Below are 24,454 nucleotides of genomic sequence, written 5' to 3'. Positions count from 1 at the left end.
AGACTTGTTGGGCACAGGAACAGAAAGTTTAAACCTGCGTTTTGGGACAATTATCGCAGTAATATATGTAAGTATTACATTTTTGTTGTATTTATTTATTTAGTTAGTTTACAATTTCACAACTTTACTGACCACAGTTAAAAAGAAAGCACATACTAGATAACAACATGCAAATATGAATCCCCCCACACCTCTTCTTTTTATTATTATTTTTTTTTAACCAAAAACCCACTTTGGAAAAAAAAAACCTCTTCACATAGTCCAAATCATCTACTAAAGACAGCTTCAGCAAAAATATCTAACTTCTTGCCAACTTGTCTCTTCCTCCACCCCACAGGATTGATTCCAGGAGCTGCTTATCTTGAGTTTGATGGGGAATTTGGTGCTGATTGTCCAAACGCAATTCTTGTGATACTTTGTCAGACCCAGGAGTTGCGGATGGACATCAGGCTCCCGACTCCCGCTTACTCCCTCCCACTGCAGGATACGAGCAGCAACATAGGGGGGATGAGCATGGGGAGAGCAAGTGCACAAAAACAACAAACTTTTTATTACATTTTAAACAAATTTTAAACTGTTGCGAAGAAGTGCGACTTTGCAGGACCCAAAATGATGTTGACTGAAGAAGAGGAAAAACGTTGGACTTACTTCTGCTTTCAAATGTCAAAGCCTATTGTGAGCACGAAGTCTCCATTGGCCTTCCAGCTTTCTTACTTTCAGTTCCAGGTGATGGCTGCAGCAGAAAACCATACTGTTTTAAAAATAGCGAGCTGATGAGCACTCATGAATGTCTTTGTGAAAGGAGTGGATCAGCTTCTTGTACTGCCAAGCAGACTTCAAGTTTTAAATCGAAAAGTCTATCCCCTCCTGTGTTCAAACAATATTATAATGCAAGAGAAGGTGTTACATTTATGCATAATGCTGACTGTAATAAGCATTTATCCATAAATAGAAGGTGTACGGAGGAGCACGGCCAACAATTAAGACAGCGTCTCAAAGAGTCATTGCCTCAGTCTAGCAAATTAGCCAGGATAATCATTCTGGAGCAAAATCTTGTCTTTTCTGTGTTTAATTATAGCGTTCAGGAAACATTACTGAAGAAATTTAAGGCTTAATTCTGTGGTGAATTGCTTTTGATTGCCTTTTCTCATGGTATCTTGAAACAAAATGTTCACTTGCAATTAAATAAAGTGTGTCCTGGTCTCTGCAAACCTGTCTGTGTCATTTCCCTCAGTGAGTTAGTACTAAATTGCTCTCAGCAAACTTGCATGTACAAATTATTAGTGTAATTAAAAAGAAAATGTAAACCTTGAAAGATATTAATTACCTGTTTGATAAAAAAAAAAAGCGAAAATGTCTACTATATATTTATACATACTTGTTCAATAGTGCTACTACTTGCAGATCATTGCTAAACTTTGTTTTTGCTGCAGGGTCCAATTTCCTTATTTCAACATCTGAAACTTAAAATACCAAAAACTCGATTTCTGGTAAATCACGTGATGTGCGGGAAATCTGGGCTTCACTATCTGAACTCAATTTGGAAACAGTTGCATAATGTGAAAGAGAGAAAAAAAAACTCTCGCAGGGCTGACTGGTAACACTTTCTTTTCTCTTTATTGTGGTGCAGTCTTACACGCTGCTGCATGTATTGATTTGTATTGCTTGACCTCATTTTTTTGAAAATCCTGCTGGGATCAAAAACTTCCATATGTCCAGAATGGTGCAGATTCCCAACATATAAACACACACACACACACACACACACACACACAGGGACAAACCACTTTGCAATTATGCATGCATTGCACTTCTGGGAGAATAACATTCTGTTCCTCACATTTCCTTAAACCAAAAGGCGGGGTGTAAAAACAGAGGGAGGGCACCAAGATCCAAGGATTGAGTAATTCAGGGGTGGATGATTTACAAAACTGCTGTTGATAACATTTGTAGGGTCAGAAGAGAACCAGGAGCTGCAGCACAAATGAAGCTCCACATCTTTTCCCTCTTGCTGCTGTCCCTGCCCCGGGGGTCGCAGCCCACTCCACATGACAGGTTGGTGTACACCTGACAACACAGATGCACAACTAATCCAATATTGTTCTCATGCAAAACATATGCCAAGATTTGATTCAGTTAGACATGGGAGGCTTCATCTGTGATTCCAGTTTGTCGCAGTTTGATCGATGACACAGAATACCGCAGATGTTTTTCCACTGATGGATACAATCAGTCTTTTCTTTCTTTTTCGGTCTTTTTGCGTGCAGATTCCTCATCACAGCCCCGAGAGTGTTCCGGGTGGGTGTTAATGAGAAGGTATTTGTCCAGATGGGGCAAAAACATCTGAATACCCTGGTCACTGTCTACCTGGAGGATGAGACTGCCGGCCTTGTTTCTGAGGAGGAAACTGTCCAGTGCGCCCAGGAAGGGGAAATAAAAGAAATGCAACTGATGGTATGAGTAATCTCCTCTGCTCACACACACACCCAGAGGAAGGTATTGTTGACTTGAGCCGTATCATTTGCTCTCAAACAGATAAGTGAGGAGAGGATGTCAGCGCTGCTTAGACTTAGAAGGCAATTGCCGTCCTACCTGAATCTGGTGGCGACCAGCAGCACCTTCCCGGGCAGGAAGTCTACCAGGGTCAAGGTGTCGAAGCACAGGGGCCACATCTTCATCCAGACTGATCAGCCCATCTACAACCCGATGCAGCAGGGTAGAAAAATAAACTCAAAGTCAACATGCAGTGGAATGTAAACCGATGCAATGTCACGCTTTAAAACGGCTTTAAAACGGCTGTTTTCCATTTTAAAATCATGTCTTCCTCAGTGAGATACAGGATCTTCACTCTTGACCGGACATTCAGGCCCCTTGACCAAAAAGTCTACATAGCAGTATATGTGTGTACCTACATTTAAAAAACAATAGTGAACTTGGCTTTTTTTTTTCAATCATTCAGTTCATTAATACATAGCCTGTCGTTGTTCTGTCCAGAATGCTGCTGGAAACAGGGTCATGAAGACTATCAAGGAAGTACAGGGCGGCATATATAAAAACTCCTTTCACATTGCGAGCATTTCAAAGTAAGTCCAAGCACACAACACTCATCCCATAAGGTGCGCAAAGCAGCCTAATCTCACGTTTGTGTTCTGCTGATGAAAGAATGGGCACGTGGAGGATGACAGCGCATTACAGAGGAGAAGAAGCAAACGCTGCATCTGTGGAGTTTAAAGTGCAAAAATTTGGTAGGACAGTTTAATTTGTTATTGCTTTGTTTTTGGAAATGATCAGACTGTACCTCTGTCGTGAATTACATCTTTCTTTTCTCCCGCCACTAGTTTTACCCAGCTTTGAGGTGAACATTGTCCCAAGGGAAAACTTCATTTTGTTGGGCACCGAACAGATTCATTTCACCATTTCAGCTATGTAAGGCTAATATAATTACATATCTGAAATAATTTTGCACAACACGACGCCGTTAAACTTGGACTTGTTGCATGCAAAGACATGTTCTTCAGGGCTGTGTTGCACTGTTTGGAGATGAGTAACCCAATGTGTCAGGTCTTGTTTTGATGAGCGTGACCTGATGAGCTCTCAAGGTTCTCCAAAGCACTTTTCAGACTTTTAGGTTAGCTTTTACAAAGGGTCACTTTATGTGATGTTCCCTATAGGTATTCGTATGGTGAGCAGGTAGCAGGTGCTTACCATTGCCAGTTTGGAGTGGCAGAAAAAGGCTCATCCCCTGACCTGAAAATAAAGTCCATCTTCATGAAGCAAATGGGGTTGACCGGTTCGGTGAGGGAAAGTTTGTGGTTCACTTCACAATGGAAGATGAATTTACAATCGAGCTCCTGACACTCAGCATGTTTTACAATTTCTTCAAGGTCAACGGAACTGCAGAAGTCTCCTTGCAAGTATCCGACTTGGAAACGCAGCTCCAAAGGCAGAGGAACCAGACCCTCTCCCAGATACAACAAACAGGCTCCCGTATCTACCTGGGTGTATTTGTCACCAATGTAAAAAGTAAGGTATTAGTTAGAAGTGAATTTTCTTTGAGGAGATTTTTCTTATTATGCACTGTGCAGACACTGTAGTGGCTGTTCTAAAATGCATTTGTGTTTGTGTGTGTGTGTGTGTGTGTGTGTGTGTGTGTGTGTGTGTGTGTGTGTGTGTCACGAGAGCTACCCAATTGAACACAAAATTGGTTGTAAGGGAAGGTCCTGCCTATACACTACTGAGAATGTGAAACAGACGTCAGGCCCAGTTTTTAAACATCTGAAATGTTTTTTGTTTGTTTGTTTTCTTCTGCAGGCGGGGAAATACAAAGCGCAAACATTTACCTTCCGGTAGCCTCTCAGAAATACATCATTGACCTGTCACGCACGCGCTCACACTTCCTCCCCGGGTTCCCACTCGATGTGGTGGTAAGCACAAAACTACAAAAAGCCAAACAGACTGATGCGTGAGTAGGCTTAATCTTTTTTTTTTTTTTTTTTTTAACCAAAACTGTTTCCCGCCGTTCCAATTTCAGACCTACTTGAGATTGCCAGATGGCTCACCAGCAGCTGGTGTGCCAGTAAATATGCGAATGTCACCGTCACAGCAGCAAATAAGCGTAACCACTAACCAGGAGGGGGCAGCGTTTGATGTGTTTAACGTTGACGGTGCAGCTGATATAACTGTTGAGGTTGGTATTTCACTTGACACAGTGCAGGCTAATCACACACCCTTGTGCGCTAAACCAGAGGTCCTTAAAGTGGGTTCAGTGATGGTAGATTAGAGGTAATAATTTGATCTTGATTGGAATTATATTATTTCTGTATTATTAGATGTGAAGTGTGTAAGTGCTGTTCAGACATTCATTAACCTAGGAAAGATGGACACTATCAAGGTTTCTTTGCAGCATGTCTCAGGGAAAGTTAATAGAATGTGCAATTTTGGATTTATTGTTGTACAGTTGAAGTTACTTGCAGAAGTGCTATTTTTTATTTTATTTTATTTTTTCTTACTATGGCAGGTACACTCAGTTTGGCTCACATGCTTCCCTGCTGAGCTCGCCACTGGAGCAAAATGAGAAGTCAATCAATGTTGTCATGCAGTAAAGTTAGAATAGTTCTAAAAGGAAGGGATATACAAAAAAGTGACATGTAATTTTAAAAGATGTCGTAAATATAAGCTGAGGTGGGTGAAAAGAAGAAGAGGAGGTTATTGTAAATATTTGAAGAGCACTGGGCTTAACTGCTTCATGACTTCACTTCCATCAGGTGTCTGCAGAGGGTATTCGGGAGAGCAAAGTGATCCAATGTGCATCATCCCCAAGGGGCAACTACCTTCACATTAATGTCGCCAACAAGATCTACTCTGTGGGTGAAACACTGAAAATAGACTACAGCACCGTCGGTGCCCCAGCATCAGGATACATTTACCAAATGGTAATGCATGAGTGAGAGTGGAAAAAAACAAAACAAAAGCGCGCAAGTTTATTTTTATTTTTTATTTTTTAAGCATTCTCTCAATCATCTACCTTTTAGATCTTGAGCCGTGGGACTCTGGTGGACAAAGATTCAAACACAATTGGTATCAAAAGAACAAACCACGTAGTGATAAAAGCTAACATGGTGCCATCCTTCCGTGTGATTGGCTACTACTTCGACCAGAGTGGCAAGATCATCGCTGACTCGGTGTGGGTCGATGTCAAGGATGAATGTGAGATAAACGTCAAGGTGAGCAAACAGAACACAGAGATAGAAGTCAGTCCAAGTGAGGGAAAAAACAAACACAACTCTTCCCCCTGTGTTTTTTTTTGTGTGTGTTTGTGTGCACGCATGCGTGAGGTGAAGAATCACTATTAGTAAAAATGGTTCTTGCATGCACTGTCTGCCTCATGCTAACACTAAAGATATATCACACCGATCAAGAACAGAGTATGTTTTTTTGTTTGTTTGTTTTTTAAATTTTGGTTTGTCTTTTCATCCCTATAACAAAAGCTGATCTAATTTACTGCAACCAGCCACCAGGGGGCATTTACTGTACTGTTTTACTGTGTCACAAAGACATTATTTAGATGTCATTTTATGGATTTCAAATAGGTTTAAACAACAGATCATGTTTTAAACATTTGCCCAGTCATAGCACTAAACATGTTTAAATGCTGGTTTAGATGACAACAAAGGGAACACCTACGCCTGGAAAACTGTCTGAGCTACAATTTGACTTAGATCGACAAAAATCCAAAGTGGCTTTGTTGGCTGTGGACAAAGCCATCTACGCTCTCCATGCCAACAACAAACTCACCGGCAAAAAGGTAAAGGCAGAACTTCCTTTCCCATATCACACTGCCATGAAAGGTCATTATTTAGAATGATCAAAGAAAACCTCAATAGATGTCCAAACAATATATATAACAATACTACCACCTATACAATTGCACAAATTTAGCAGCTTCCAGCTAAGAGACAAACCGAAACAAACCTGGGAGAGATGTCAGTGAAAACAGCTTTTGAATCATGCTACAAGAAGTGAATGTTACATAATAGGACCTTTACTATAGAGTTTTATATATATACACACACACACACACACACACACACATATATATACATATATATATATATTTTTTTTAAATCCAAGCAAATCTAAGCGGGGCCACTATGCTGTCCTTCCCTTCAGGTGTTTTCCACCATGCAGTCCAGCGACCTAGGCTGCACATATAGCGGTGGAGCCGACCCTGCGTCTGTTCTGACCAATGCTGGCCTCTCTTTTTTCACTCACTCCGAGGAACAGAGCATGCAAAGTATGACACATCAGAACATTTTTTATGTTTTCTTTAAATGCCATCTGTCTTGATGGAGCAGACATGGATGAGGACATGAAAAGATTACATTTGAATAAGCGTAGCTCATTCAAGTACTCTTACTGAAACTGAGGCTCCAACCAAGCAACTCAACCCCTGCTGTGCTTACTTCTCCAGGTCTGGGCTGTAATTCCCAATCAGCACGACACAGACGCTCTGTGGACCTTCATCAGGAAATGATGGCTTTGGGTAAGACAGCAGCCCTGGATCTACAAACCTGCTGCATAATCGAGCAGCTTGCTGTGAAACTAAATGTATTTTTCTCCATTTCAAAATCTGCTGTAGCATCAAACTTCACAGAGGAGGAGCTCCAGGAGTGCTGCACACAGGGGTTTTCGCCAACCCCCATGAAACTAACATGTGAGGAGAGAGTGCGGAGAGTGTCTCTCGTGGAAAATAATCTTCTGTGCATCGAAGTCTTCAACAAATGCTGTCTGGAGGGAGTGCGTCTCCTACAGAAAAAGATAAGAGAAGATTCCCAAAAAGGATTTGGCAGGAGTAAGACAAAATTGTCCAGCCATATGAAATATTTCACTCAGATAAAGGCTTCACTGTAATTGTCACAAAGATATGTCATAAAGATTTGTTGTTGTTTTTTTTTTTTTTATAGCTGAGGAGCTAAATGACATTGAGGACTACTTCTTGAACGAAGCTGCTCGGACTTTCATCCGTCGATATTTCCCACCAAGCTTTGGCTTTGTAGAGTTTGATATTGATAGAAAAGGAAGGTAAGACAACAAGTGGACAGTAACATAAATATAATAAGTAAGATTTTTGGAACCTTTATTTAAAATATTAATATATTATGTAGAATAGTTAGTAATTAGTAGAACAGAATCTTTTGCAGAATAAACAAAATGTCTGGTGACTAGTTTGTTTTTTGTTTTGTTTTTGTGGTGGTTCTGTGGTGGATTTGTCTCTTTAAAGTGTTAGTGTAGCCTAAATAATAAACAAAATAATAATGTAAGTTCATTTTGAAATGCCTAGCCACACCCTGAGGCTGCCCGACTCCATCACAACGTGGGAGATCCAGGTCGTCACTTTATCTGCCGCCAATGGTCACGACAACTCCCGGTTTCAGACATGTTTGGATAAAAACAAAAACAAAGCAGCATTTTTAATTGACATTTATTGTCGCGTCTCTTTCCTTCAGGTTTCTGTGTTGTTGAGCCCCATGAGCTTCGAGTGTCTAAGGATTTGTTTGTATCTCTGAGGCTACCGTACTCAGTGAGGAAACACGAGGAACTCGCTATTTCGCCTGTCATTTACAACTATGGCGAAAGCCCTCGTCAGGTAAATATGCCACAGAGTTACAGCTTAAAAAACCTAATGTACACAAAAAGGCAGGCTTTCACTATGTAAACACCTGCATTTATCTTATAGGTGGCAGTAAACATGGAACAAACTGAGGGCCTTTGCGCCCCGGGCTCAGCCACTACTACGTCATACGTTACCATTAATTTGGAGCCACAGTCGTCGCAGTTTGTCACTTTCTCTGTTATACCCATGGTTGCCAGCGCAATACCCATTAAAATTCGACTTTTTGATATAGATCAGGGGTTTGGACTTGACGCAATTGAGAAGACTTTAAATGTTTTGGTAAGTGACAACATCATATGTAGGTTGGACATTCACAAAGTGTCTGCGTGAGACGTAATACTTGTGTGTCTCATAGTGACATTAGATTGATGAGACATTCATTTGGGATTATGCTTTCTTACATTGCAGACAGAAGGAGTAGAAAAAAGAGACGAAGAGACGCGTGTGGTCACTTTAGATGGTAAACAATAATAATAATAACTATCTATTAAATGGTTCATCCATTCCTTGAAAGCTTTTTTGCTGTAAACAGCATCTTATGTTTTGCACGTGCACATCCGATTTCATCTGTGCCATCACAATTTTGACAGGGAGAAGTGATGATACTTTCACTATCGATGGCTCGTTACCAGATGACACAGTCCCAGACTCCACCTCCAACATTTTTGTCTCTGCTGAGGGTATGTGCCGTGCATAAGACACAGACTTACCATTTTAAATTGCATCGTCTCACTTTGTTGTTGCTCTAATTTGACAGGGGACGGGTTTGGAAGTTCGCATGTCAGGAATCTCCTGTCACCTGAAAAGGTTGCTCAGCTGATTATATTACCAACGGGATGTTTGGAGCAGACCATGATAAAACTGGCTCCCACGGCCTCGGCTATTCGCTACCTAGACCTCAGTGACCAGTGGTTAAACCTACCGGCTGGTAGTAGAGATAAAGCCCTTGATCATCTTGAAAATGGTAGGTATTTCAGTGTCTGTTTCGTTGGTAGAAGTCCACAGGTAAAGGTAAATGCTACTGATTTTTGCATCAGTGGACAAATCAGATAAATATTTTTGACGAGATTACACATTAATATTTAATTAACATCATGTTCCATTTTGTTCCGACTGAAGAATGGCAATCCATGATGCGTTTTAACGAAAACTTTCTTATTTTCTAGGATATTTCCATATTTTCGCCAAAAAAAAAGGGAACGGGTCCTATGGAGTATGGGAAACAACACCATACAGTAACTGGTGGGTATTTTGAAGTTCTGACAAGGTACATCCCACATATATAATTTCTTTCTTGCATTTTCATATTCTCAGGATGACGGCCCTCATCGTCAAAGTGATATCGATGATAGCGGAACGTCAGCAGATGGTTGTTGGACAGCAGGGCAGGACAGCTAGAGTCGTACCCTTGAGTGAAATTAGACATTCGGTCGGCTACTTGCTCTCAGTTCAGAAGGGTGACGGGTCATTCGGTGACCCACGTCCAGTTCTGCACAGACACGTGATGGTAATCATGACTGTGCACATCAAGTGCATACAAGCTATTCAAAGTAGCAATGTGTGCGGTTGCTACGACTCCATTGTCTTTGTATGTTTAATTACAGAGCGCAGAGGACCGCAAAGCTTCCCTGACGGCTTTTATAACAATTGCACTCTACCGATCGATTCCTATGCTGGACAACCAAAGAGCCGAAGCGGTGAGATCTTTTTCATTTTATTCTAAATATACAGTTTGACATGTTTTAGCCATATATCTCGTAATGATAAACGGATTTTACAAAACATAATCAACCAACAGGCAACATCTTGTATCAGCAATCGATTACAACACAGATCACTTCTGTCCCAATGTTATTGTTGCCACCCTAACTGTTTGCGTATTTACTGAGACACGTGATGATTGTTACATTTTTGTCACAAACTTTAAATGCAGACTATTCCATTTTTTTTTCTTAATCAATCAACTTTTTTGTTTATTTGTACAGCGCTAAATCACATCCGAAAAACGTCTCAAAGCGCTTTGTACAATCAGAAAAAAGGAACCAACTGAGCTTTTAACACATCTGTGTTTTAGGAAGCATCCATCTCAAGAGCAACAACATACCTCCAGGCACAGTTGCAGAACCTGCAACATCCCTATTCTGTCGCCATCACCGCCTACTGCCTTGCAGCATGCCAGCCGACTGGAACAGATCATTCCTCAACCTGGGAGAAGCTTGTAGCACTGGGGACAGAAGGCATGTCCTAATACCCAAATGTTGCTATAAGAGATATCAATCAATCAATCAATCAATTTCTATATATACAGCTTAATTTTTATGCTGCATTTTTAGTCATCCTATGCATTCATCTTCTATCTTCGCTGTTGTCTGTTATATTGTCCATTATTAGGTCAGAATGGCACTTTCCTGTGGACAACGGATGCCAGCCAGGCTAATAAGAAGCGTTCAGATGCCCTGACAGTAGATGCAACGTCCTACGCCCTTCTAGCAGCAGTGCATCTTGGAATGAACAAGATGGCGGACAAAATAGCCCGCTGGCTGACCACTCAGGAAAATTATCTGGGGGGATTCAAGTCATCTCAGGTTGTTTGGACATTATATTACAAAAAATAACCCCGTTTATCTTGTGCACAATATTCTAACAGTACCGTCCAAGTGTTAAATTGAAAAGTTTTGATTGCCATATCCAGGACACCCTCAATGCACTGGAAGCCCTCGCAGAGTATGAACTGAGGCGACCAGCAATTCCTGAATCCAGAATGGAGGCCGAGTTCAGCGCCTTAGGAAGAAGGGAGGTTATTAAACTTGTTCTTGAAAGGAAGGAAGACAGAGTTGAAACAAACCTCAAGGTATTGTGGAATAATGTTAGCATTATTCTTCAACGCACATCTAAGTGTATATATAAAATACTATATAAGTGTTTCTGACCACTCTGCTGCCCCCATAGAAACTCACAGGAACCAACATTAACGTCAAACTGTCAGGGAAAGGCACTATTAAACTTAAGGTGAGTAAATGTCTGAAACATTAGCTCAGAGAAAGCCACTGCGATCACATTAAACCAATTCACTAAGTCTGATTTGTCAGGTCTTAAAAGCCTTCCATCTGCTGGAGCCAAAAGGGAGCTGTAACATGGTGTCTATCAACGTCACAGTTCAGGGAAAGGTCAAGTACACAGGTGAGTTGCTCTCGCCGGCAGCACAGTGCACCGCCAATGAAAACACACAGCAACCGTGCATCAACCTCTGCCTGCACAGCCAAAATCATTGAAAATTACGACTACTACGATGACAACGACTACGGCAACGACGGACAAACGGAGACGGAGTCGCCACACACGGCCATTGAGTGGACTGCCGCTCACACTCGTAACAGGAGGGACCTCGGGACCAACTCAGATGGCAAAGAGATGGTCACCTACACAGTCTGTGTCAGGTTAGACATCTCCTCCACTCAATGGATCAAGATGAGATATGCATAAAAAAAATAAAAAAAAGCTAACCACAAATCCTCAAAAAGTGTTTTTTTTCACCCCTTTTGTTTGATGTGTGTTATTACAGTCACAGCCTGGACAGAAACCTCTCCGGGATGGGAATCGCTGACATCACACTGCTTAGTGGATTCGAGGCTGTAACTGCACACCTGGACAAAGTTAGTACTTGATTAGGTACACCTTGGTAGTATAGCATCAGACAGAAACAAGCTTTCTCTCCCACACGATCCTGTGCTCGGTGGATTTCTTTCTCTCTTTTTGGGACCATTCTCTCTGAAGTCCACAGAACCCCACATGATGATGTGAAACCCCCAGTAGATGAGCGGTTTGTGAAATACTCAGACCTGCCGCAAGTCTGGCACCAACAACATGTTCTTGAGCAAGTCATGTTCACCACACTATGACATTATGGTGGCTCTTTTCACTCTATAGTCATGATCGTAATCCAGTCTAAACAAAGCGGTATTACAAATCAACAAAATATGGCAAGAAGTTGCTGACACCCTCCTATCAAATAACTGGGAAACTTTATTCCAGATCTTCTCTTCTCACATGTTTCACATTATGTTCTCTCACAGCTCAAAGCGACACCCGAAAGGTATATTTCCCACTACGAGATCTCCAATGGAAGAGTGCTGCTCTACTTCAATGAGGTCAGATTTGAATCTATTGTCACACATGTGTCTACATGGCCAGGACTGAAAGATTTCTGTTCTTACCCCAGCTTCATAAGTCAGAGGAGTGCATTACATTTGATGCAACACAGGAAGTGGCAGTTGACCTCCTGCAACCTGCTCCTGCTGTATTTTATGATTATTATCAACCGGGTGAGCGTTTCAAGAAATATTTACTTCAATTATAGGCGAAGTAAAGTAGGTGTATTAGTTTACCTTCATAGAAATACAAGAACTATTTGTGTTTCCCTTGCAGACGTGAAGTGCACGGTGTTCTACTCTGCTCCCCGGAGAAGTAAGAAGGTCGTCACACTGTGTTCAGACGAAGTGTGCCAGTGTGCAGAAAGTAGGCCAACCAGAAAAAAAAATAAATAAGAAAATTAAGACGTTTAAAAAATGATGTTAATGATGTTTTTTTCCGAAGGACCTTGTCACAAAATGAAAAACACATTCAATTTTGCTGGAAAGATGATCACAGTGGAGCACCGTTATAATCACGCTTGCTTCTCTCCCACGGTGGATTACGGTCAGTCGCTACTGCAATGAACCATAATAGCAAAGCAATCCATACTTTCAATACGACATGGCTCAGCTGAGTAATGGCTCTCTGTTCTTGCAGCATATATTGTTAAAGTCATTGAGGTTTCTGTGAAAAGCAACTTTGAACTTTACAAAGCAGTAGTGATGGAGGTGCTCAAAATGCGTAAGTCAATAACCCTCAAACTGTTAGACTGACATTTGTATATGTGTAAATACATGCGTGCTTAAATTGGTACAGCCTGCAGTAATTATGACCTGTGCCTAACAGATGGAGACACCCAGGTCCGTGAAAACTCTATCCGAGTGTTTGCAAACAGGCGTCAGTGTAAAGGGCAGCTGGAGGTGGAAAGTCAGTATCTGATCATGGGCAAAGATGGTTCCACGAGAGACTCACAAGGAAGGTCAGTGAGAGCGATGAGATTAACGGAGGCATCGCTTCACATTGGCTGACTAGCGTCCCGTTAACCGTGACACTTATCTCGCAGGATGCAGTATCTGCTGGAATCCAACACCTGGGTGGAGAGAAATCCTTCAACAGAAGAATGTAGGAGAACTTCAAGAAAACCTGCCTGTCGGGGATTCAATGCATTCATCAGAGAGTACAAGATTAACGGCTGCAGGCAGTGAGGAAGGAAGCCCTTTCATTTCACTTCCCATATTTTACACGGCAAAGTTCCAGCAAGCTTCTCTCTGAGTGCAATTTTTTTTTGCTTGCAGCAAACGATCTATGACACGCGCACAGTATATACACATGATTATATTTCTTGCCAAAATGTACGTCAGCGGCATAAAACCAATGCATTATCATTTCAAGAGTACAAGCCATGCATCTGTTTAAATAAACAAGCATTTCAGAATTTTGTGTGGCAGGTCTGTTTCAAGCCAAGTGAGGTTGAACTTGAAAGCAACATTTTCAAACCATCACTCACTCGTGTGTTCTCCTGTGTGTGGGATCCATTGTATGCGCTGATTTGGCCTTCTGGGGATTTTTTTTTATTATTATTATTATTTTCTGTGCGTCTGTGTTTGTGCTATTTTTATTTTATTTTACTGGCAATAGTGGATAATCTAAGAAGGATGTGTACTCAACACAACTCTCCCAAAAATATTCCCTACCTATCATCTACATGTCGAGGAAAAGGTGTAAGGTTAGCACGGCGCATAAACATAAAGAGGCACAACAGTCGGGACGCCTGTCTCCGCCCGTCTCCGAGATCAAACCTCGACTTGCATGCATGGGAACCAGATGGGAAGCTGCCAAGGACTCTTAGTACGATTATATAATCCGAAACGTGTCAAGTCTGAGGTGAAGCAGAGAGGGGGGAGGCGGGAAGAAAACGAGGGGAAGTTGGAAGCAGAGAGGGCGGCTGGGTGGGCGGGCCTATGGGTGGAGAGGTGTGAAACAAGCAGGGGCTTATGCACTTATATTATTCTAATCTCTGCGGCCAAGTCCAATGTAAGCAATGTGGGAGTACTGACCATCACTTCAATCACGGGGGGCTCAACGGCTGCTCTGTTTCAGCCCCCTTGCATTGGACTTTTCATTAACTTTGAATCAATGAAGGGTAAATAAACAGGCCAAATTCAGCATCGCAAGAGTCATCTTGGGATCGCTAAAGCGTACCCGCAGTAACCAACAGCAACAGCTCAATTGAAAAGATGCTCTTTTTTCACGATAACCCGTGGCAGTCAACACCTTGTGGTGCGCAAACTGTATGGATAATTTCTTTGCTGCAGTCAGGAGCAGTCTAGAGTGGTGGATGGAAGCCAAGAACAGATCCATAGTGGTGCCAGTGGTCAATGCACAAGGCCTTCCAGTAAAATGCCTCACATGCTCACTTCAACATACATCAAACGTGCTTGCTCATCAACTGCAAAAACAGCTGTGGATTAGAGTAACATGCTGCTCCCACCAGGTGTGTTTTCATAGGTGGGCATTTAGTACAATCTTGAACAGTGTGTCTCATGGCTTTTCTTTTTTTCTGTTTCTAGAAGGCCAGGACAGGGTCAGTTTTTTGAGGGTGGCACTCATATTGGGGGTAGGAGTTGGTAGAGGGTGGCGCACCTCCTCAATTGCTGGCAGCAGATGAAGGTACTGACAGTGTGGGACCACCCACAAGGAGGCCCAGACTGCAATGATGGTGGGTGTATTTGCATTAACTGTAAAAGGGGACATCGAAAATCAGACAGAGGGAAGTGTAAGCGAGTCAGCGTTTCTTCTGTTATCATTTTTTTTGACAGTAGCATACGTGCAGCATCACCACAAAAATCTCAAGGTATGAACAATCGGTTCGACTTCCTACAAGAGCAATGTCGTATAACTGCAGCAGAACACAAAGGATGTGTTTATGACACATGCCGCAAATTATATTGTCCACCAGGACTGCAATTGTCACTCATTTGTTATCTAGGGAACGTACCATAATATACAGTGGGCTTGTTGTGTTACAATTTCAGGTGATTAAATATTTGGTTAAAAAAACAAAAACAAAAAAAAAAACAGCAATCTTCAGGTGATGTGTGCGTTTCATGCAGGGACCCAGGTTTTAAAATACTCCCAAGCGTGCATGATTTACACGCGCACACACACACACACACACACACACACACACACACACCCGCACACATACACACACACATATATTAATATAAATGTGTGCGGGTGTGTGTGTGCATACATACATATATATATATATATGTATATATATACATATACATACATATATATATATATATATATAGGCACAACATGCTATTTTTCCCTTTCACAATTTTTATGTGCTTTATGTGTTTCTGTACTTGCATATACTGCATGCAGTGTTTCATGCTTGTGAGGTTTTTTTTAACTTGGACTCATTTCCGATGATGGGTCGATCGACTCCTATAATACATTGAGCACAATGGAGTCAGTGTTACATAAAGGTTTTGTTTAAGTTAAGCAATCAGAAGAGTATCAGTTCTGGATTCATGTATAAACATGTATACATGTTATACATTAGTATAGTATATAGTATGGTTTATACTTTAGTAGTAGAGCTGGTTTTAGATTTAAAAATCAATCAGTGAAACTTTTGTTTTTAATCTCCTGTAAAATTATGGAAATGTCATCTATGTCCAGTTTGCTTTGGACTCCTGATATTCTTCCCTTCAAGTGGTTTACAAAGGCTGGGGTGGTGGGTGGCCAGTTGGTCATAGCCTCGGACTCTTCACAGAGCGTCCCTTAAATCTGGTGGATACTCGGTTACTTACATAACTCCCACGTCGTTACATCTCATTACACCTAACAGACTGGCAATTCATACAGTTAGAGGTTCCTGTCCCCCCGAGTCAGCACTGAATACCTGCAGTGTTTCTGGTGTGTTCCCGCTGAATCATGATTCTCAGACCAGGACTTCACTCAATCACAGCTGTGTCCAGGTGTTAGCAATAACTGATGCACACAGTAAGTCCAATTACACTACTCAGAGATACAAAGAAACTGCAATTTGTCACAAAAAAGTGCACCTGAACTTTGACCAGATAAAAATGTGTGTTCTGAAAACATGAACTCTTAGAACAACTTCTAAGAACAATAAAGGCGGAACAATGGGTAAAGCTAAACAATTAAAAAGGCCAGAAGCACAGAAAACAATACAATAAGAATAAAAAAAACACAATAGAAAGCAATAAAATAAAAAAGTATATGCTATTTTGTATGCCCTGAGATACATAAATCTGTGTAAAATTCCATAGGTCCAATTCAAATATTTTTCATAGACCGTCAGGCCACTAGGCGTGGTGATGGGTGGGGTGGAGGGTGTGGATGTTTAGGTGGGGGGGGGGCCCTTAAGTAGCAGCAGACCTATCACTCTCCTCCTTTCTAGTGTTGGTCATTTTCTCTCACCTCTTCCACATCAAACCATATCCAGCAAATGTGCTGGAGCTCCTCAGATGGAAACACAAGGGAGGACATAAAGCCAACGACTCAATCTGGTAAGTTTCCTTTACCCCCACTCATTATAATGACATGTTGTAGCACTGGCAGCAGCACATATATGTATATATATATATATATATATATATATATATATATATATATATATATATATATATATATATATATACATATATATATGTATATATATATATATATATATAACTTTGCTCAGCTCCATTCGAATGCCTTTTCATGGTTAAAAATAAGGGAGGAAAGAAAAGAAAATGTTTTACATTGCACCCGAAACTGTGGTTGTCACTGATTATTGAATATGGTGTGATTGCTCTCAATATTATTTGTTCTTCTATCATCCAAGCAAAGAATGTGTTAAAAGAGTGGCAGCCAAAACACTAATTTAACCAATAATCAATTTTGGCACTAAAACATAAGATCGCATAGCAAGGTACTTGATCACAAACTGTACAATTCAGTAGATTTTCGACAGATCTTTAGCCATGACAAGAAATACTTCTTTTGTGGTTCCAGTGGGTTATGTAACCCTCTGTATCGTCAAAGAAGTACAGTGTCCCAGAGTCCTGCACAGTGACGCTCTGTTACCTCTGGTCTCACCAGCAGACCGTAGCGCTCGCTTTTAGTTGCCTTCTTCCTTCCTGTTCAAAATCAACTCATTAAAATTTGGTTTGGTTTGGCAAGCAACAGAAATAACCACTCTGGCTGGTTTGGAACATTGCTGCAATTCTTTAACTTGCATACAGAAGGTTTTCTCTTTCACATATGATATTAGACCAATCTTCTTGGTTAATGATGGCTAATAAATATTTTGGCCAGCCTTTAAAAGGACTTTTAGGTGGAAAAATGTTTCTAAAAATATAGAGAGAACATGGATTAAGACATTTCAATGAAATATTTCAGACAAAGCAAACCATTTTAAATGTAAATGCACACGGATCATAGCTAAAATCATAGCAATGCACAAAACCTAGACTTGGCATTGCATCCTAATGGACAATAGAGAACTTAAAGCCTAGCATCAGAGTATGAATGGGAACTCTGGCAGTGTAATGCAAGCTGAAAAGGATAAGTGTCATGCATTTCAATCAATTATAACTTTGATCTATCATATATTTCTTTTCTAGGAGAGACCTGGCATAGTCCCCTTTACAAGTGGTTACAGAAGTATTCAGGAAGGAGTTTATAGTCCTACAGGAACATACATACAGATCCACCAAAGCCAGCATACTTTCTGGCTCCAGCTCTTGGCTTAAAATGCTGTTTACTTTGGGACTTCTCGTCCTGCTCACCCCGCTGCCCTCCTTGGAATCCCCAACCACTGAGAGGAGAAACTTGACAGGAAGCGATGCAACCAAACCCAATACCGTGTTAATAACCCTCTCAAGACCAAAAACCACTGTTGCTCTCCCTAAACAAACTGCTCGTCCAACCATAAAGCCAAACACGGTCAACCATACAGTTGCACCCACTCCTGCAACCAGCAAAAGCAAGGCAAGCCAACCAACGATTCAAACCACCCCATCAGCAACAGTGAAGTCGACTCTAGCCAGTGGCAATATCAGCAACAAAGCTAAGCCCACAGTCCCTGTCAATCAAACTTTTTCAACTAAATCACCTTTAACGGGTGATGTGAAGCCTGGCAAAGACAAGCTTGTGCCTACTGGAGGACCTAATGTACAGACAGCTAATGTAAAATCAGCAGCAGTCAGCAGCGCTAAAACCAACAGAGACAAACCTCAACCTGCAACTTCAACCAGTGATGGGAAAACTGCCAAAGACAAGCCTACCGCCACAGCTGTTCAAAATGTACAGCCATCATCAGCAAAAACAGTTGCTGCAAGTGGGGTTAAAACAGTTAAAGCCAAGCCAAGTGCATCTGTCAATCAAACTGCAGTAGCTAAAACTGTCTCAACCAGTGTGTCAACTGACATGAAAACCTCTAAAGAAAAGCCAGTCAATACAGCAGCCCAACCCATTCAGCCAACACTGGTGAAGGATGCAGCTTCTGCTGCTCCAGCTGCTGAGAAAGACAAGGGTGCCTCCTCCTCTACCAATCCGATTCCTGCAAGCAAACCTTCCACCAGCACCAAAGAAAAGCCTGGTCCTACACAACCTATCAAAGTGGTTATCAGTGAAGGCTGTGAGTCAAGCAAAAACAAGGAGCAAGAGCTGCAGCTGAAACCAGGTGCACCTCTTGTCATGACACACAAGATCAGCCTGGTACCTGGTGGCTGCGCAGGCGAATGCAATTCTGAGATGACCGCACTGAAAGAACGTATGGCCCGTCTGGAACGAGAGATGTCCTCCCTGAAAGAGAATTGTATGATTTCATCATATAGGCCTGGGCATTTTACATGATACAACTATTATAGACATAATTTGGTAATTTTGGTTATTGTTGTAACAGGTCAGTGTTCTGCCAGTTGTCCCAGCTCCTGTAGTGGGAATGGGGAATGTCAGAAGGGCAAATGCACCTGCCAACAAGGGTTCATGGGTCCAGACTGCAGCAAGTGTGCACAAGGAGCTGAATGCGACAAAAGTAAGTGAGAATTTCCATTAATAAGTAAGTACTAAGTCCTATATAAGTGTGTTAGTATAGAGAAAATTTTGCATAGACTTTAATTATAACCTGTTTTCTGCAATTTCAGAAATTATTAAAGGAAAGGTGAAAGTATCATTGGAGACAGTGACCCTGCAGGTGACTAAAGACAAGGGTAACATGCAGGAGAAAGCAGAACACACACTCCTCCAGAAGAAAGATCTAAAGAAGGGGTCAGAAGCCAAACAGGCAGATGTTAAACTCAAAGTGACTACCACTGATAAACTTATGGTTAAAACACAAACAAAACAAGAATCCTCTGCTAAAAAAACAGTGAGTAAAGGCCCTGCAAGTGTCACAAAGACCAGTCGTCCAACCATTACCCAAGTTCTTTTGAAACATGATGGGAAAAAGCAAGAGGCGGTCCGTAAAGGCAAAACTATAGTCATGACTTCCAAGAAAGGACTCCAGAAAACTGACCTTAAACTCGTCAAGGATGAAACAGTTGTCAAAACACATCCTAAATCTGACCAACTTAGAGATGAACCTCAAACTAACACAACTCAGAGTAACACCAAGATTTATAATGGTGAATCTAAAATTGTAACTATTCTGTCTAAGAGCATTGCAATGAACAAAACCAAAGCAGGGAAAGGGACCACAGAGCAGTCCACCCTAGCTGAGAAGAATGTTACTCAGATGTCGGGACAGAAACCAGAAAAGAAAGTCAGCATAGAAACCACAGCTGATACATCTGTTGAGACCAGAAACACTGAGGCCAGTAAAACTGTAGAAGAGAAGGTTACTCAAAGAAGCCAGCCCATTGTAAATGCAACTGTTGCAGCAACATCAAGTGATACTCGTGTACAGAACAAAACAACTATCCATGGCTCTGGAACTGTCAAGAGGATAGGAGGACTGGGTTCTGTAAGGGTTGTAAACATCTCTTCTTACAGCTTCACACTGGCATGGTCAGCACCACAGGGGATGTTTAGAAATTTCACTGTGATCAGAGTAGAGCCCCACACCGAAGGCGATGGAGTAGACCTCGAAAAATTTGAAGAGGACGTTCTTGAGGCTGACAGCATCACAGCTAAGACTGGAACCGAATCACAGGTACAGGGTAAAGGAACCAACACAACAGCTGTTTCTGAGAAGGCTGCTGGATCTAGAGGCAAAGCTGAAACCAAGAGTATCTCCATGGTGGTTCCTGGCAATGTGCGTTCTGTTGAGTTTAGCAACCTTCGACCAAACATAGCCTATGTCCTGCAAATAAATGGTGCCACCGCCGAGAGGAAATCCAAGACTCATAAAGTATATGCAATGACAGGTAATTTTCCACACATATTTGTCATGCATGACTTTGCAATTCAAACTGGGGAGACGGGTGTAATCAGTAGAAATGTCATAAGAAATAGTTGCACTCTTGGTTCTTGGTTTGTGTGCATCCTCTAATCAGGTCCTGAGCCTCCAACAGAGATGGTCTTTAGCAACGTGACCGAATCGTCACTCACTGTTTCCTGGTCCAAACCAAAGACCACATTTGCAGGCTTTCGGGTCACATACACCAACATTCTCACAGGTTTGTCAACCTAATAAATACATGTCCAACTACAATTCCCTTCACCAACAAAGATAATGTAGTTGGTAATCTTTTGAAAGTGTTAGTTGGTTCATCTTGTACATGATCTGACTCTCTGACAGGGGAGTACCGTTTTGTGACCGTGGACTCTCTGCAATCTTACGTGGTGCTGTCAAAGCTGTCTGTTGGATCCTCTTACATCATCACTGTTGCAGCAATAAAGGGAAGAGCACAGAGTGACATCCTCACATCCATCATGACCACAGGTCTACTGTCAGATGAGCATACTCAGTAATCTGTATGTCCTTGTGTATCAAAACAGTAGTACAATGTATTTTTCTTTGTTCTGCAGTTCCTGCACCACCGACACATCTTAAGGTTACTAATGTGACTGATACCAAAGCTCTGCTCCAATGGACTCCAAGTCTGGGCAAAGTAGACCGCTTCATCATCAGCTATGAGTCCTCCAGAAGTGAATTGACATTACTACGCTGATGGCCAGTAACATGGGGCTGATAACTATGCTGCTGGTTATTAATTATGTTGCTTTCTCCAGCTCCCAACGTAACCGTGACGGTGATGCTGTCTGGAAACGCTATGGAACACCAGCTCAAAGGCCTACAGAGAGGCACTCTGTACACGGTCAAAATCCTGAGTCAGAAGGGCAGCCTGCAGAGCATGGCCATCTCTACTACCTTTACTACTGCTAACGGTAAGTAGAGAGGGGGATGGGGAGATTTTTTAACAGATCATTCTTCAGAGTGGACTAAATTCTTGTGCTTCTGCTCCTCAGTGGTTAAAGCCAGTGAGGTTAGTGCTCGCTATGCAGTGATTGCATGGAAAACCACTATTGTTTACCACAGCTACAGACTAATCTACCAGGTGGCAGGAGAGGAGACAAGGGTAAATGGCATTTCCTCATCATTGACATTGCAGCCCCCACTCTGGCACGAGAACCTTAAAGGAATCTATTTTTGTGCTCATGCATTAGGAGGTACTCCTGGATGGAACTGCCACGGACCACAAACTGACAGGCCTACTGCCTATGTCACGTTACACTGTCCTGGTCCAAGGCGAGAGAAACGGACACTATACATCTGTTGTCACAACAGAATTCATCACAGGTAATTAATTTTATATTAGTGAGCCAGTTTTATCTCAAATATCACGACAGAAGTTGATTATTTGTTCAATCACTCAGGCAAACTACGTTTTCCATTCCCTACTGAGTGCTCCCAGGAGCTCCTGAATGGGGCTCTTGAGTCGGGAGAGGTAGACATCTACCCTCAAGGAAGGCTCGGCGGATCAGTCAGAGTGTACTGCGATATGGAGACTGACGGTGGTGGCTGGACAGTGAGACAAAATGCTGCCAAACTACCAAACTACCTTGAAGAAGTGGTCGAAAGGATTTATTACAAAGTGCAATGTGTGTTTTTTTAGGTTTTCCAGAGGAGGATGAATGGCAAGACAGATTTCTACCGGACCTGGAGTGAATACAGTGTTGGTTTTGGAAACCTGAGCGAAGAGTTCTGGCTTGGTAAAGTCATAAGCTTAACTTTATTTAAACATCCAATTTGGCAGTTAATCAGACTGAACAATCTACTTAACCTTTACCTTGACCTTTCTCTTGTTTTAGGAAATGAGCTTCTTCACAACCTGACCAACGTGGGCCCTGTGAGTCTAAGAGTGGACATGCGATCTGGAAATGAATCTGCCTACGCGCACTACGCAAACTTTTCTGTTGATTCAGCGGAGAGGCACTATACCCTCACAGTGTCTGGTTACACTGGGACAGCAGGTAAAAAACTGTTGAAAAATATATTTTTCCAAGCAATTGCAGAATTCGTGGCTACCATTTCTATGTAGCAGTAAATGTGAACAGATTAGTATGGTAAAATTAAAAGAAAAGTATGTTATTATTATAGTAGGTCTATAGTGTGTGTAGCCTGTTATTGTATTAGAAAGCGCAAATGGCATGATAACGCATTGTAGGATCTGAGTCAAGCATCAGTTTCACATCTGTATTCTAATTCTGCTATTTTTTTCAGTTACCTCTATTTTGTCTTTAATGAAAACAAACAAAATATTTAAAAATAAATACTTTTTAGCTGGAAACTACATGCATTTTAATATACATTGCATTTTAAGGCAGTAAACTTTGAAGTGGAGAAAGTCACTTAAAGTGACAGTAAATGTGTTTAGCAGCACTTGGCCATCTATTTATCGGAGCTTCCCTACTGATAGCTTCTCATTTCTGTCACGTAGCCTTTCGGTCTCTTGAGCTATTACCTGTTTATGCACATTTACAGATCATGCTGGAACCTTTTGAGGCAACCAACTCTCGGAGGCTGTCAAGGGGGGGCTGTTGTAGTTTCTAACCTATCATCTGGCCTCTTCTTTTATCTATTTATTTTCTTTGTCCTGGCTACCGTGACACAAATTCCTATATTATGCTCACTCTGAGTTGTGTGTATTAAATGTTTATCACTCTGCAGGCGGGTTAAGAGAATCACAGACAAAACCTGCTGCCTCTAATATACATATAATTCTATTATTCAGGGGTGTCTTTTTCATTTTTTGTTGGTTGTAAATAGTAATCGTAAGGCCTGACCCGGTTGTGGATCACCTTTATGCATAAAATGTGCAACAGAAAATAGTCTCACTACCAGACAACCTCCTTATTTGTCACTGTGTGTTTACTTTATCTCTCTGCCAGGTGACTCCATGAAGTACCATAACGGCCGTCCTTTCTCAGCGAAGGATAAGGACCCCGATGCTCTGGGTATCCACTGTGCCAGGGCCTACATGGGAGGCTGGTGGTACAAGAACTGCTACAAGACCAATCTCAATGGTCTTTATGGCATCAGCAGTAACAATCAGGTACAGTTAACCTTTGGAGCTGCTCCAGCTGCTCCAGCACAATGTTCTGATCCAGTATTACCATCACCCCCTCTCTGTCCCATCCCATGCAGGGAATAGTCTGGATAGACTGGAAAGGTAAAGACTCTTCCATGCCCTTCACCGAGATGAAATTCAGACCCTCCAGGTTCTCCCCGGCAACTCATGGCTAAACATTCAACGGTCAGCCTGGGTTTGCCAGCCTCACAATCCAGGGGTCCAGAAGACAGTGGATCTGACTACATGTCTACATGTTGATTTAGAATTGAATAAAGCTTGTACGCTGATTTGCAAGTTCTTCCAAACTGTTTGAAAATAACAGGAAAGTGAAGAAAACATGTTGTTCTGTCAGACTCACACATTTCAAAACAGTTGTTTAACTCAAATGTGTAATATTACATTGTTGGCCGTGCCACTTCACTACTGCCGTGATTAAATATGCACTGTCTCACTCTATTGGAATAAATGTGGCATGACTTACCCAACCATGCTTTCAATGTGTTGTGTTTTTGTTCTCACCAAAACGCACAAATCCTCTGACAGAAACTTCTCATTTCCCAGCACTAAGCCCTAAACACTAGACCTGAGTCACATCAACTGTCAC

At 41.7% G+C, this 24,454-nt stretch overlaps 2 protein-coding genes across 2 annotated transcripts; both read left to right on the top strand.

Moving 5' to 3' along the window:
• Positions 1 to 1,910: 1,910 nt before the first annotated feature.
• c4b (complement C4B (Chido/Rodgers blood group)) lies at positions 1,911 to 13,739 on the top strand. Its single transcript, XM_076027187.1, has 41 exons — positions 1,911 to 2,055; positions 2,268 to 2,454; positions 2,536 to 2,716; positions 2,830 to 2,900; positions 2,995 to 3,083; positions 3,163 to 3,245; positions 3,339 to 3,426; positions 3,672 to 3,795; positions 3,885 to 4,023; positions 4,312 to 4,424; positions 4,532 to 4,687; positions 5,265 to 5,432; positions 5,532 to 5,723; positions 6,161 to 6,304; positions 6,670 to 6,793; positions 6,971 to 7,042; positions 7,139 to 7,351; positions 7,464 to 7,581; positions 7,841 to 7,911; positions 8,007 to 8,146; positions 8,237 to 8,452; positions 8,582 to 8,633; positions 8,764 to 8,853; positions 8,931 to 9,137; positions 9,340 to 9,415; positions 9,488 to 9,680; positions 9,778 to 9,870; positions 10,248 to 10,410; positions 10,565 to 10,758; positions 10,866 to 11,024; positions 11,123 to 11,182; positions 11,263 to 11,353; positions 11,433 to 11,610; positions 11,736 to 11,826; positions 12,247 to 12,321; positions 12,393 to 12,495; positions 12,599 to 12,688; positions 12,767 to 12,868; positions 12,962 to 13,045; positions 13,151 to 13,283; positions 13,368 to 13,739. The coding sequence occupies exons 1-41, from the start codon at positions 1,919 to 1,921 to the stop codon at positions 13,507 to 13,509; spliced, it is 5,202 nt and encodes a 1,733-aa protein (XP_075883302.1). The 5' UTR covers positions 1,911 to 1,918; the 3' UTR covers positions 13,510 to 13,739.
• Positions 13,740 to 16,718: 2,979 nt separating this feature from the next.
• tnxba (tenascin XBa) lies at positions 16,719 to 24,357 on the top strand. The gene is made up of 15 exons (XM_076027027.1): positions 16,719 to 16,854; positions 17,956 to 19,151; positions 19,239 to 19,370; positions 19,480 to 20,700; positions 20,830 to 20,952; positions 21,075 to 21,218; positions 21,305 to 21,424; positions 21,509 to 21,664; positions 21,746 to 21,855; positions 21,944 to 22,076; positions 22,154 to 22,305; positions 22,393 to 22,489; positions 22,589 to 22,750; positions 23,669 to 23,832; positions 23,925 to 24,357. Exons 2-15 carry the CDS (start codon positions 18,086 to 18,088, stop codon positions 24,021 to 24,023), a joined length of 3,879 nt encoding a protein of 1,292 aa, XP_075883142.1. The 5' UTR covers positions 16,719 to 16,854; positions 17,956 to 18,085; the 3' UTR covers positions 24,024 to 24,357.
• The last annotated feature ends 97 nt before the right edge of the window (positions 24,358 to 24,454 follow it).

The sequence above is a fragment of the Nelusetta ayraudi genome, unplaced genomic scaffold, assembly GCF_046127955.1.
Source record: "Nelusetta ayraudi isolate G7.1 ecotype Tasmania unplaced genomic scaffold, CSIRO-AGI_Nayr_v1 ptg000003l, whole genome shotgun sequence".
Lineage (NCBI taxonomy): Eukaryota > Metazoa > Chordata > Actinopteri > Tetraodontiformes > Monacanthidae > Nelusetta > Nelusetta ayraudi.
This window is presented reverse-complemented; position numbering and strand designations above follow the sequence as displayed.

What these genes read in the sequence shown, in the direction of transcription:
- c4b (XM_076027187.1), top strand. Translation starts at nt 1,919, where the DNA reads ATGATTTACAAAACTGCTGTTGATAACATTTGTAGGGTCAGAAGAGAA. An exon ending in CACATTGCGAGCATTTCAAA is followed by an intron (nt 3,084 to 3,162) that starts GTAAGTCCAAGC and finishes TGCTGATGAAAG; the next exon opens with AATGGGCACGTGGAGGATGA. An exon ending in CGAGGAACAGAGCATGCAAA is followed by an intron (nt 6,794 to 6,970) that starts GTATGACACATC and finishes TTACTTCTCCAG; the next exon opens with GTCTGGGCTGTAATTCCCAA.
- tnxba (XM_076027027.1), top strand. Translation starts at nt 18,086, where the DNA reads ATGCTGTTTACTTTGGGACTTCTCGTCCTGCTCACCCCGCTGCCCTCC. An exon ending in TGGCAGGAGAGGAGACAAGG is followed by an intron (nt 21,856 to 21,943) that starts GTAAATGGCATT and finishes CTCATGCATTAG; the next exon opens with GAGGTACTCCTGGATGGAAC. An exon ending in GCATCAGCAGTAACAATCAG is followed by an intron (nt 23,833 to 23,924) that starts GTACAGTTAACC and finishes CATCCCATGCAG; the next exon opens with GGAATAGTCTGGATAGACTG.